This window comes from Diabrotica undecimpunctata, chromosome 1 (assembly GCF_040954645.1).
Source record: "Diabrotica undecimpunctata isolate CICGRU chromosome 1, icDiaUnde3, whole genome shotgun sequence".
Taxonomy (NCBI): Eukaryota; Metazoa; Arthropoda; class Insecta; order Coleoptera; family Chrysomelidae; genus Diabrotica; species Diabrotica undecimpunctata.
The window spans coordinates 36,128,958-36,144,298 of NC_092803.1; the positions used below are offsets into that span (position 1 = coordinate 36,128,958).

At 32.2% G+C, this 15,341-nt stretch overlaps 1 protein-coding gene across 1 annotated transcript in view; it reads right to left on the bottom strand.

Moving 5' to 3' along the window:
* The window catches only part of Syngr (synaptogyrin), a 55,755-nt gene extending 41,578 nt beyond the window's left edge, over positions 1–14,177 (bottom strand). The window contains exon 1 of the mRNA XM_072540736.1: positions 14,023–14,177. Coding sequence (XP_072396837.1) covers positions 14,023–14,124 — 102 coding nt within the window. The 5' untranslated portion in view covers positions 14,125–14,177. The remainder of the gene's footprint in view (positions 1–14,022) is intronic.
* Between the last annotated feature and the right edge of the window lie 1,164 nt (positions 14,178–15,341).

Sequence of the window (15,341 nt, forward strand, 5' to 3'; positions counted from 1 at the left end):
CATTATTTACGTAAAATAAAGGAATATCGAGATGACAATAGAGACATTGTGTATCTTGATGAAACGTTGTTTGACACCCATGATGTAGTTCAATATGGCTGGATGGATGATAGCAAAAAGTGCTGCTTGAGTACTCCTTGTTCGAGAGGAAAAAGAATTATAATTCTACATGCTGGAACTAAGAGCGTGTTTGCCTTGATATTATCGGCCAAAAACATTAAACAGTCATCAGCTGATTATCATGAGGATATGACGGCTGAACTTTTCGAAAAATGGGCAACGGAAAAGCTTTTACAGAATATTAAAACAAATTCCGTGATAGTAATGGACAATGCGTCATACCATTCTAGACTCTACACCAAAATTCCAAATACTAGCTCCAAGAAGGGATATATCATAGAATTTATGGTGAACATAGGCATGGCAACACCTAGTAAATGTACCAAAAAGGAATTGTTGCAATTAATTAAGCAACAAAATTTTCAAAAAGAATATGTAATAGATAAACTCTTTGAACGCCACGGGCATACGGTTTTGCAATTGAAATGATATGGGCCGATGTAAAAAAGGAATTGCGGAAAATGAATCAATCTCCCCAATTAAGTGACGTTGTTGTCCAAAATATAAAAACAGTGATCGAAGAACTTAACAAAACTGACATTTGGAAAAATTGTGTAGCTCATGTTCAAGTAAAAGAAAAAGAATATCCTACTTTACCACCAATTGAACCGGTAGTTATAAACACAAACAACGACTCAAGTTCTGGACACACGGATAGTGATAGTGTTTAATTGTGTGAATATTTCCACAAAGACTTCCACAACTTGTCAAAAATATGTTCTGTGTACCGTAGTAAATGTGATCTCTCCATTAATCTATAACCTAAGAGACAATTCGACTGGAAGACGAATTGGCCGATTTCATGTAAGAATATTTCAAAAATAAGCTCTTTAAACCGATGAAACTTACAGATCACATTCATGATTATTTTTTACCAAAAAAAGGGATCAACTTTGTTTTGAGCGTAACTTGCTTACATTTGATGCTAGAAACTTTTTTAAAAATCAAAAATAAAGATTTCTTTTCTGTAAACCGTCCAAAAACGTGGTGTTTTTGTTGAAAAATGAATATATTCACTCGCAAATAACTCGAAAAGTATTGATTTAGTAAACACCTTTATAGAACAAAAGTTGCCTAGAATTAGTCAGTTTATCCACTTCCGGACTTATTTTGGATGTATATCTTTTCACCCCCGAGAAGGGGCGGTACCCACCCCCAGGGCAAAAATACACATCGGCACAATATCACTTTTTTTCTTTGAAACGTTAGCTATATGTATATGCCAAATTTCATGTCAATCCCAGTGGTTCTTTAAAATTTAGAGGTTTTTACAATATTTTACCGTTAGTGAATGGACTATGTGTATTAACTTTTAATCATCTTTGGTGTCAAGTTCATAAAGAAATGTGAATAATTAACAATATTATTACTGTTTAACAAAATATTAGACCTTAATTTAAAAATAAAAGTTTATTATTTAATTTCTATTGCGCCGCCTATGTTTTACAGAAGGCGCCGACACTTGAGTGTCGAATTTTGTTTTTATACTTGTCCAACTGACATCGTAAGTACTAAGTACAGTACAAAAAAAGGAAAAGTAGTTCTTCTAATGTCAACTTTACACCACACCCCTGATATTGACAATAGTACTGGCGAAAGTAAGAAACCAGAAATAATTTCTTTTTATATGATGTTTCACGTAATAGTAAAAGGTGGCCCATTACATGATACTCAACTGTGCAGGTATAAATGCTGGAGTAATTGGCGATTTTCAGACAACACAATGGGAATTTTTGAAATTACTAGCAATACAGTTACAAACAGAAAACAAACAAATTCGGCCTTCAGGAGCAACTTGAGGCTTCCGCGAAATTTACAAGTCCACCCTAAAGGAACTGCAACAAATGACCAAATGCAACCAGGTAAAAGAATGAAAGTGGCCAAAAGATGTAATGTTTGACCGAGAAAACAGGACAGAAAGACCTTTTATAACTGTGTGATTTGTAGAAAAACTATATGTTTAGAGCATTCAGTGGTGCATTGTGATTCTTGGTGTTTAGCTAAAAACAATTAACATGTATTCTGTATGTATGGTTTCTCCAATATAGTTTTTTTATGTAAGGCTTTTTTATGATGTACAATGAGACTTTTTGGAATATTCAAATATTCAGTTTGCAATTTGTTTTTAAACACTAGTTTCTTTTAATTTAAGTTCGTTATATGTTGAAATATAAATCACAATATAAATTTTCTAAAAATGTGTTATTTTTATTTCATTTTTTGTTTTAATTTGAGGTATCTAATACCCCATCACACAGGTTTTTCCAATTAAGTCTATCACACTGGCGCTGGGTTAAGGCATCTTGCATGCGATCAGAAACAATACGGTCTTGCTAACCTCTAACCACTAAACTAGACCATACTCATAACTGAGAGTTCGGGTTTACTATAGATTTTTAAATTTCACATTTTTGAGAATCTATTGACCAATAAAAATAATTGAAATTTTTAGGACTCCAAATACATATTACATATCCCATTTTCTACGCCTCTGCTTTTTTAAATGTGATGTACCAGACAAAGAATTGTAAATGTACCACTATTTATATTAGCATCTAAGCATTGTTCTATTCTATTCTAATTACAGATTAGAATGAGAATAAGAATAAAAAGCAAATATTTAGAAGTTACACTTTCAGATCTTCCCATTTTATTTTTCTAGCCTCCTGTTATATTTAAGTGTCTCAGCGAAGTTGAAATTCTGCCAAATGGCTAATAGTATTGCGATTTCCGTATATTTTATATGTTTAGAAACATTTAAATAGACAAAATAATGGTATATGTATAGAGTAATCCTGATATTGATAAATATTCTTGTCCAGGAATGAAGTCACATCTTTTGGTGGCTGCATTTAGGTCTACTCCTATTTTACTTTCCAATCACATATACCTAAAGCTCTTGTTTTTATTGTTCTCCGTAGAAAAATATAAAACACTTTTTTAAATAATAAAACGCCTAAAGATCCTTTTATTCTATTTTCCAATATCTTATAGTCTATTATTTTCATTGTTTCATTACGCCAATTACTTACTTTGTGTTCCTTTAATTCCTTGGTACTGTTAATTAATGTAATTACTCCATATGTTCAGCCGACGTCCAACAATTGTACCTCCTGAATTAGATTGAACTTAAGTCATCATTACTGCCCTGCTGTTACCCTAATATCTATATTAGTTTTTTGTACGATTATTTTGAAAGTGTTTGATAAGGACAGATTCGTGCTGAATACAAGTAATACATTGTATGCGGATTCTTCTTCTCACTACTTGACTTAGAACTTGCTGCATAATACACTATAGTCGGTTCGCTATATTTACACGGGTTTCGGATTAACAAAATTATGCTAATGACTCATTGATAATCAGTTGCAGTAAACGACTTCCCAGAAAATTAGGTAAAAACTGCATTAATGGTCATATTTTAAAATACATTAAAATAACATTAGGGTAGGTATAAATTTGTTACAATATTGCAGTTGAATTGATTCTTTGCCAGTGTTGACATTGTATGTTTGGTGGAAATATTTAAAAATGCCTCGACGTGTTTTAGATGTAGATAGTCTAATTTGTAGTGTACATAAGTATTTTACGGATGAAAAAGAAAATGGGGGTCCTTTAAAATCGGTAATGTCTGTTCAACAACGCGTATGTGATGCTCTAGGAATTAGTGAAAGAAAACTAAGAGGAGTATTACAAAATCGCAATAATGAACGGCCGAAAGAAGATCACCGAAAAACTCGCCTGTCATTGAAAACGAAAGATATTCCAGATGGAAAAAAATTTGAAATTCGTGATACCATTTATCGAATGCGAGCCAACAAGGAACATGTGACCTTAAATACAATTCTCTCGGAATTAAAAGATAGAAAATTTGACGAAATTGGCAGAACAAGTCTATGGCAAGTGATACATAATTTGGGTTTCAAATTTCAAAAGGAGGATAACAGAAAAGCCCTTTGTGAAAGAAGTTCTGTTGTGCATAAAAGAATTAACTTTCTAAGAAAATATTCTAAATTAAAAGAAGAAAGGGCAAATTTTATATATTTAGACGAAACATGGATATTTTCTAGGGGTACAACCAAGAGAATATGGCAAGATGATAACGTAAAGTCTATCAAACATACTGATGGAGAAGGGAAGCGACACATAATTTTACATGCAGGAGGGAAATGGGGTTTTATAGAAGGTGCTGATTTAATATTTTCATCTAAATCAAAATCAAGTGACTATCACGATAATATGAACACAGAAATGTTTGTAAAATGGTTACATGAAAAACTTCTCCCAGGTTTAAGTGAGCCCAGCGTAATTATTTTAGACAATGCACCTTACCATTCTGAAGTATTAAACAAAAGTCCAACGAATTCTTGGACTGTTAATAAAATTAAAGAAAGGTTGACAAAGGAACATATACCATTTACACAACATATTTTAAAATCAGAATTATTACGCTTGGCAAATATCCACGCAAAACCAAAAACCTTTGTTGTGGATCAGATTATTGAAAGTTACGGTCATCAAGTTTTACGTCTGCCACCGTATCATTGCCAGTTTAATCCCATCGAATATATATGGGGAATAGCAAAACAATATTATGACAACCATATTGGGCCTAACGGTTATAGCGACGACGCAGTTCGAGAAACTTGGCGAAAGGCACTTTCAATTGTAACTCCAGAAGTGTGGTGCAACTGTATATTCAAGTGCGAGAAACTAATAGAAGATTGGTGGACTCGTGAAAATAAAATAAAGGAAATAAGTCCAATCATAATAATAATTAATGGTGATGACAGTGATGATGATGACGATTATGATATTTTTGATGATGATGACTGATTTTCATTTTTGTTGGCAAGTTAATTTTTTTTATTTTTCATTAGAAATTCTCTCCATGGAACAAATATACATAGACCATATTTTCTGTGTGAAGAAGTGTAATATAAAATTATTATTAGGTTTATATTAGCCACATTAGGCTCCATTAATGAAGTAATTCTCCTTATTATACTGTCAATTATATAAAAGATTTTCCATTATTATTTAATTAAAAAAAGTTATGGATTATTTTTCATTTCATTTGACCAGTTGATATTTCCCCAAAGAGCAGGTAATTACAACTGGGTACTTACAGTAAAATTTTTAATCCGAAACCCGCGTAAATATAGCCGGCTATAATTGTGCAATTATAGAGATTATAGAGACCAATTATTTTAAATTAGCTGCCAATCTGTCATGTTCATTTATCTAACAATTACAAGAAATCCCAAACTGTTTAAGAAGTGCTTTTTAAAAGTTTAATTATGATAGAAAATGGTGAAATATTGAGAATTAACACCTCCCAATATTTTGAAACCTGCGAATGCCAAAAATGGTGATTTGATGACAGAAATAACTAAAGAAAAACATAATACTGCATATAATTCGTGTTTTAGCGAAAAGATCAAAAATTTTATTTTGGCGTATTGTATTAGACCGTGCAAACAAAACTAAGTGGAGAGATGCAGATATGACGAAAACCACCAAGAGGTTGCCGGTATACGAAATCCCCTGCTTACTGACCAGATGAAGGTAGAAGAATGGATAAGTGACAACATCATATTCTCTTCTCCCTCCAATGGCACTACAGCCCAAACCGAGCCTTGGCCTCCTTCAAACTATGCCTCCAACCTTGCCGGTTCCGCGCCGATCTTCTCCAAGTTCTCACGTCTAGTAAATTTTACGCGTCCGCTACCACTTCATCCTCTCACCTTGTCTGTGGCCTTTCTTTTGGTCTTGCACCCTGCATTTTACTATCTAGGACTCTTTTTGCCAATCTTTTGTCCTCCATTCTCACTACATGTGTAGTCCATCGAATTCTCTGAAGTGTAACGAATTCTGAGATCGGTGCCTCTTTGAACAGTTTATGGTTGTACCTGGATCTCTATACTTCTTAGGACTTTTCTTTCAAAGATTTCCAACTGTCATCACTCATGTCTCGCATCCATAATATACTATTGGTCTGATAGTAGTTTTTATACCTGCTTTAGCTTTAGTAGCGTCTCAACTTTGGCAGACGTAAGACGTATTTACAGTGTCTGAGTTTGTATACACGTGTACCTAGTAGTTCCCATAGTTTGTGTGGATTAATATATGTGACCACTTAGATAATAACTAACATAGATTCTAGTATATTTCACGCTTCTTCAAAAATCTGTAACCCTTTTCGTTGCCGAGATATAGATATGACTATGCTAGCTTTACCGTAAAGTTAGCATACCCATTGTTTCTCAGAAACTGTTACAGTAATATTGTTTCTTGTCGTAAAACTTAAAAACAATAAATTAGCAATTAATTCCTTGCGGTTCACTTTTCTAGTTTCATCGTTTTTGGCCGATATCTCGATTTTTCCAGGGATGAGTTTTGCGCTAGGGGATGAAGGGGTAATTTTTGGGGATTGTTCAATATACAAATTAACAGTATTTAATTAGCAATAAAATATGCCGCCAAGATGTGCTCTGTAGCCTTATTCATTGTTGAGATATAGCTATGGCTATGCTGGTTTACCGTAAACTTAACAATCATTGTTTCTCGGCAATGGTTCTTCTTCTTCTTCGCGCGACTAGAATTACTCCTGTTTGTCTGCCCCTTATTCTGTTTCAGTCGTTGTTGACTGTACATTATCTTTCCACCTTTTTGGCGGCCTTCCAACGGGTCTTCTGCTATACGGCTTGTTGTTTTTACAGATGTTCGCTAATATATCTGGTCCCATTCGGTTTACATGTTCGTTCCAGTTTTTTTTCTTGTTTTTATCCACCTGTTAATATTTTGAATTTTGCATTGTTCGCGTATACTTCTGTTGGTTTGTCTGTCTCTTAATGATATGCCCGCTATTGATCTTAATACTTTCATTTCGATATTGTTGATTTGTTGTTTTGTCTTTCTTGTATTGCTCCTGTCTCCGCTGCATATGTTAGGATTGGTCTTACTGTTGTCTTGTATACTTTCATTTTGCTTTCCGTGGTCAGATATTTGTTTCTTTTGTTGTACAATTTTGCTGTCTATTTCTAGTTTGCATCTACGCGTCTCTATTCTGATCACTATACATTTAGTTTTTTCTACTGATATTCTCATATTCAGTTTGTTTGCTGTGATATTGAAGGTGTGGAGCTGCCTTTGTGGGTTATCTTCGTTATCAGCAATTAGTACTGCATCATCGGCATAACATAGTATCGTGATTTTATGCGCTCCCATGTGGTATCCGTGTCGTTTTCTTACTTCGTGAATTATTTGATTCATCACCATATTGAATAACAATGGGCTGAGCGAGTCTCCTTGGCGGATTCCTCCTTTTCGTTCTATGCATTCTGTTTCCCCTGTTGGCATTAGAACTCTGGTTCAGCTTGTAATAAATTTAAGATGTCATTTCGCTTCACCCTGTCAAAAGCACTTTTTAAATCTACAAAGCACATGTATGCTGGTTTTCCATATTCAATAGACTTCTCTATTTATTTGTAATAATGGCAACGGTTGTAGCAATAAATTGTTTCTTGACGTAAAACTTTGGCAATAAATTAGCAATCAATTCCTTGTGGTTCGCTTTTTGGTCGATATTTCGGTTTTTCCGGAGGTGTGTTTGAGCTAGGGGATAATGGGGTAGTCTTCGGTGATTGGTTTTGGTTAATATATCAATCAACAGCAATTAATTAGCAATAAAATATGTCACCAAGATGGGCCCTGCACCCCTTTTCATTGAAAAGATATAGCTATGGCTATGCTAGCTTTACCGTAAAGTTACCATACCCACTGATTCTCGGAAACGGCTACAGTAATAATTTTTTTCTTTCCGTAATAAATTAGCAATAAATTATAGTGTTGGTCTGAATTTGGCCTTATAAAATGGATCTGCTAACTTTACAGACATTTAAAAATAAGCTTTGTTTCGCTTTATTATCTATTCTTTTTTGAAATTCTGGTTCTTCTGTTCCATCAGTGCTTAATGCAACTCTCATGCAAAAATGTGAAACTTTCTATTATTTCAATATCGTCCTCTAATTCAACTGTGCGTATGTTTCAAACTGATATTTCAGGACAATTTGAGTTACGCAGTTACAGAATTTTTCAAATAAATTTATTCTATTTGGAGAGGGATTGGGGGAGGGGAGGAGAGGGAATTAACAGAACGCATTAATAAACTTCTATAAATTAATCTTGAAAAAAGCCTTAATTTTCGGGAAGGAAAAGAGCACCAAGATTTGTTTTTGTGCGTAGACATTTAACTGCTGGACAGTAGACGATTCTAAAACTGTTTTGGTACAGTCTAATGATGAAAACACCGACAATTAACTACGATAAAAGCAGTGTTTTATGGGATTGTTTCTCATGGAAAAGATTGGGCCCTATACACTTCAGTAATGACGACATGGATCTACTGATTTATAAACATATAATGCAAAACGCCACGTACTCTTATGAAAAGTAGAAAACGTGACTGCCTTTTATTTTTCAGAACAATATTCGCAAATTATTCAAGAGGCTTTTAAAGAAGACTAACATTCAAGTTTTGAAGTGGACGGTACAATTCCATAACCTTAATTAAAAATTTGTGAGAAAAAGTAAAACATCGTATTCATAGACAAATGTTTCCAAATAAACAATCGTTGATAGATAAAATCAATCAAAGTTGAACAAATGTTCCAGACAACTTTTTCAGCGGCGACAATACCACTGTATCCTCAGCAAGTAATAAAAAGTAATGGATAAACTATTATTTTGATGCTTTTAGTTATTATTATGAATACATTTATGTTGTTCCTTGTAATATCCACCATAAAAACTGTTGAATACAATTTGTTGATTTGTATAATTATTAATTATACATAATTTTTATATTAAATGTTATTTAGAGTTTCTACAAGGAAACTAGGTTCCTGTAGCTGACTGTATACCATGTATCACAAAAAATTTATTTAAAATCCTTTATAAAAGGTATATAATTAAGACACCCCTACATCACAAAACGTTTTCGGAATCTATATATCATCATCAGTGTGTCCTAAAAGTATATAACCACTTTAATTAAAGAAAACATGAAATTTAACCTAACCTAACCTACCCTTGGTCAAAATTTTAAATTTCATGTTTTCTTTAATTAAAGTGGTTATATACCTTTAGGACACACTGATGATGGAATATAGATTCCGAAAACGTTTTGTGATGTAGCCCGATTGGGTGTTTTAATTATATACCTTTTATAAAGGATTTTAAATAAATTATTTAGAGTTTCTTATAATATTCTAAAATATTGTTTTAATTTTAAGGCTCATAACTATATAAATAAACTAGGATTTTTCATTTAAACAAAAAAACAGCTTTGTTTATTTTTATCGAATAGTACATATTGACATTCTTGGCCAAAAGCTTTGAACTAAAGAATTGAAAAGTTGCACACAAGATGTCCAAACATTCATTTTGGTCTTAGCTTAAACCTGTTTTGCTTTTTCCACTGTGATATCCGCCATTGCTTTAGCCATTTGCCAAAAGTGATGTCGTGGTAAGGTGACTCTTAGGTATACAAATTTGTTGATATCTTCAATTGTTTCGTTCTTATAATAGGAATTTAATACCTCTACTGCCGATTTGACGGCAGTAGAGTATAGTAGGTATTTGAATTTTGGTTTTACCAATATTTACAGTTAGCTAGTGTTGGTCACTGTATTTTTCTAGATAACTTAAATTTTACTGAATTCAACTCAAGAGTCAGACATAATGACCAAATCATCAGAGTACAGTAGCATTATTATTTGGTTTTTGCTAACAATGGAGATACCTTTTGACCCTTGACTGGTAAAAAATTGCTCTATATCCACAATAAATAAACTAAATAATAGTGGACTCAAAGGAAAAGTGACTATCTACTTTTCTTCCAATATCGAAACACTTGAAAGCCAAATCTTGTGAGGAGCATAAAATTAAATTGATGAGTCAAGTACAATTAATTTGTTGAGTTATGTCATCCAAAATCTTTCTTAAACTCATACACGCCAGAATATATAAAAAGTGTGCAGTAATATGGGAAACACCCCATTTAGGTTAGGTTAGGTTTCATATAGTGTTCTCAAAACGCAATCTCTATTTGCAATGCATGTCATAATTCAAAGATGTAGAGACATCAACTCTGACATATGTGTTTACTTTTTGACTATGAAAAAGCATTTGATATGTGTAAGCACGAAAGGATATAAAGATGTATATCGTGAAAAGCTAAGAAGTAGTTGGAAACGACTTAAGAATAATAGTAAAACTTTATTGAAGACAGAAGACTACAGTACATGTTGCCGAGTCCAGTATACCACACCAGTACAGATACAAATACGAAGAGAGGCTCTAGAAAATATCATAAAAGGTAATAAAGGTAAAAGGATAAATAAACAAACCCATAAATCGTATACCATTTTACTAAAGAAGTTTTCTTCTTGAGTAAAATGAAGTACTTCATAGTAAGTTTTTTTAAAAATATATAGTATACAGTATACAGTCAACCATTGGAAATTTCCCTTTTAAATTTTAATAAACTGTGAGCAAAGAGCATAGACTTTAGTTGAATATAAAAAGATGGAGTAAGCAAGTCAAAGTTACAATACACAATACTAAAGACAAATGACCAAGTTATATATCTAGCACCAAAATTCACCAAGAGGTTGAATAAAGAAAGGGATTATTCTCAAGAAATAAAATTTAGAATCGTAAAAGGCAGAGCTATATTCTTCAAAATGAAAAACTTTCTTTATAGCAAAGAGGTAAGCTTTTGTAGATTTATGTCAATTAAAATCCTCAGAAGAAAATTAAGAGAATTAAGAAATAACTGCTCCAAAACTTTTAGAGGCATAATCTTTATCTACTCCCATTTATCCTCCTAACATATATATATATATATATATATATATATATATATATATATATATATAATATATTTTTATCTCACTTATCTTTATCAGAAATAAACTAAATAAAAATTCTGAAATATTCAATGGAATTGCAATACACCAATAATTCCTTCTAATAATCTTCCTGATTTAATGTGCCTCCAGTATATTATAGTTCATTAATCACTAAGGGAATGACCTCTCTCTGTTTTGACTACTTTGTCTTCTGCCATTCTATATAATGGTCATTCATTATGTTTACAACCTGTAATTCTGGCTCTATCCTTAAGTGTTTTTTCATAAATTCCTAACTTTTCATTTTCATCCCCAAGTGTTCTCATTGTGTAGAATTTGGTTTCCACAACTTAAGTCAGTATTGAACACCTGTATTATAAATTTTGATTTAACTTCTTTCCTTATATTTTTATTCCTCCATATTTTACAATGCAGACATTCTGCAGCTATATTTGCTCCACCAAATTACACCTTAGCAGGTCATTTGACACAGTCATGTATGTTAGCTTGTCTGATAAAATTCTCATTTTAAATTTCCTAGCAGTTAGTTTAATTGATAAAATAATCTTTGTAACTGGTGTTTGCTTTGACCATTAATACCACATGATCTGCGCACTGTGTTATTTTAAATTATTTTCTTCCCAAATCTTATCTTTTCTTTGTTGTTACTGGTCTATCAGATCAGTTAGTTCTTCTTCTATTTTTGCTTTTATTGTGTTGTTTTAAATTATAATTTTGATGGTTTTGATTGAGTTTAGTAGTATATTTTAATTATCTAGCTATGAAGATGATATGGAAGATATATATCTTGCACATCTAAAATCTTGTTCTTGTGATAATGATATAGGTTTATTGAGTTTTTTTTATGGCTTTTGTTGTGAATGCCCCTATAGTTTCTTGAATCTCCTTCCCATTTTTAAGAGTTTTTTTTATTGCCACTATTTTTTTTAATCAAGGCATATGCAAAGTTTCAAATTCTTATGTACTGATTGTATGCCTCTAGTGTTTAATGCATTATATATAATACAAAGGTATTTTTATTTCTGTATTTTATCTTCACTTCCTCTCTAAACCAAGGGGTCCTCTTTCTAAATATGTTAGTGTTCCTCACCTTTCTATCTTTAAGAGCTTCTACCACTGCTCGTTGTTCCTAAGCTTTTTGCAACATTGTTTAATGTTGTCAACTGCTGGTATTTCGTTATCTAATTCCATTTATATCAGTGTTCCAGTCTTGAGTTCATTGTATTTTGTATTCATTCTCATTTTATATAATATGTAGATTATGATCACTACCCACTGAGTTGAGACATTTTACATCTACTTTTGATTAGTGTATTCTTCTGTTTGTTGTAGTATTATCTATCACTGATAGTTGGCCTCAAGTGTGGTTGAATGTATACTTATTTGTATTTATATTTACGGTTCAAACCCAGTATTATTTATTCTGAGTTCATTACTGGTGCATAAATTTACCAACAACTCCCAGTTTTCTCTTTGAACATTCTCATAATATCTGTTTGATTCCAGGTATTATATTATCATTTTTTCTCTAACCTGGTCAATACTGTACTGTATTTCTTCATAAAATTGTTCTCTCATAGGTTTTGGTTTACAGTTTTCGAGTTTTCTGAGCTGTGTACTTAGATAATGCTTAAATCTTCTCTTTCCAATATGAAATGATCTTTTCTCATACAGACTGACACTCTAGTTATCCCATTTTGCTAACTTTGATATAATATCAGTATGACAACTCCTTCTTGGTCATTTCTTGTTTTCTTATCCTGCCACAAAATAAGATATGTTCTAGAATTGACTGGCCTTTCCCCTTTTTTTGTTGTCATCATAAAGTCATCAGGCATGTTCTTAAGCTTCACATTAGTTTTATTTTATTACAATAGGTAGATGGATAATCTTGCTTATCAACTACAGAGCTACTCAATATATACTGGATATTTTAAAAAGAAAAACTTATACAATATGTGTCTGAATTATAAAAATATTGGTATTGGACAAAATATTTACATTATAATTAAGTTTCCTTGACATACTTTATTTAATATTTGAAACATCAATTATTCCCTTGGAGGATATTACATTTAATTTTAGACAATATTATTTAAAATATAACAATTTGTGCACATAGACATGTTAAATAGTCAATAAAGGATAGTCAATATTCAATTATCTAAGTAAAACCAATGATAAGAATAAAGCAACTTAGCATACTTAATAACTTGGGAGATGATAATATATGATTAACCATTTTAAAAAGCAGTATTTATTCAAAAGATGAAGAATAAGTAGATTTTGTTTGTAGTCCTTAACTGCATCAGTTTAAAAAGTAAAGGGTAAACCTATACTTAAATCCAGTTCACAGATAATTCAATCTGATAATAAATTCTTCCTCATTAAATATAATATAATATCAAATTGAAAAATACAATATACTTAAAAATTAAAGAAGATATGATCTGGAGTGAAATGATTTTCCTTGTACCTATGTATTTGAAAAATAAATAATAAAAATATTGAATCCCTTTGTATTATAATGGTATTTACATCCCATCCTGTTAAATGGATAATAAACTGAAAATAAACAAATATTTGCACAAGATCTGTCTCACTGTTAATATTAATTTTTAGTTTTTTGTGTACATATTTTTAAAATAAATGCGAGAAAACAGCAAGATTTAAATAAGAATGACTAAGGGTGCAAATTGTTTGCGATGTACAGAATGAATTCGTAGAATATTTTGGGTTACATTGATTTCAGCTATACAGCAATAAATTTCAGGTGTCCCCGTGTGCAAAAATATAATATTTTTATACTTTTTGGGGGTGACCCATTTCAAATTTAAGTAATCAATAACATCTGACACACCCCCCACCAAGATTCACCCCATATTATATTGATTGAAATGCATTTGTATTCACATTAAATCGAATAATTGAAAATAGACTAAAATTTATTAGGAAAATCACTTACCCAACATAATGCTCGAAGTATAACTTGTGGTCTTTGCACAAACGAAATAGGATCAAAGGTTCCCCCGGCTTTTCCACCACCGTACGCACCAGCAGCCTCCATGTTTTGATTATCCCTTACTTTTTGAATCCTGCTAATGCGCTTACTCGGATAACGTCGAAATGACAGTGACATGGAACTAAAGACATAGGAATATAGATTCTTTCCATACATGTGAACGTTTGTTCGGTTGCCTACTTTTAGATCAACTAATACAAAAATGAGCTTAAAAAGTTTAATACACTAAAATAAAAATATGTGGAAAGTTACTTTATATATTCTGAAGAAATTTATTAGGTGGAACAAAGCAAGTAAATATTCTTGGACGGTAGATTATTCTCATAGATTAGAAAGTAGTAAGTGTTAAGAAAAATATATGCCCCAATCATTGATAAAGGTACACACCGGATAAGAATAAATACAGAACTTACGGAACTATACAAGCACTTAGACATTGTAAGAGAAGCCAAGAGGCAGCACTTAAAATGGATGACCAGGATACCAGGACGACCACAAACCAGATGGAGAGACAACCAGACAACAATGCTAAATATTTCCATACCATGGGCTTAGAGATGGGCAAAGACTTTATGAATGACCGGAAGAAATAGAGGCAGAGAATACAGTCAGCCAAGAACTAAGATGGATTGTAGCACTACAGAGTAAGTAAGAGTACCTAATATGTCTTGGATGAGCAACATATGGAAAACTACGAGAAACATGTAAAAACGAACTACTGCAAAGACAAGTATATGTGAATCAGTGGATTCTAGCAGTACTGATGTAGGAAGTAACCTAACAATAGCTTCAGTTACTAAATTGAAAGTGACAGAGAAAAATTAAACGAGCCGTGCTGGGAGTAACTCTATGATATATAATTAAAAACGAGTGTAAAAGAAAAATAACCAAGGTGACTGACATTATTGAAAGAATCGCCGGACTAAAGCACCGGATCACTAGCACGATGAAAGGACTCGAAGTATATTAAAAAAACTGGATTAGAGAGGCGCATGATAGATATGTTGAATTAAGAATAAAGGGATGAGGCCTATGTTCAGAAGTGAACGTTCGAGGCTGTTTGATTAAACTTTCTTATTAGCTACTTTTTTTTATATTGGCGGTAGTCCACGGGCATTCTCTGTTATGAATAGCAGACTTCAATAAATTATAGGTAGTAGTTTTTAAAGTGTCATTCTTCATGCCTATCGCAGATAATATTCTAAATCGCGCCAAAACGGTGCAACATTACATAACAATTTTACCAAACCATGTAGGTCATT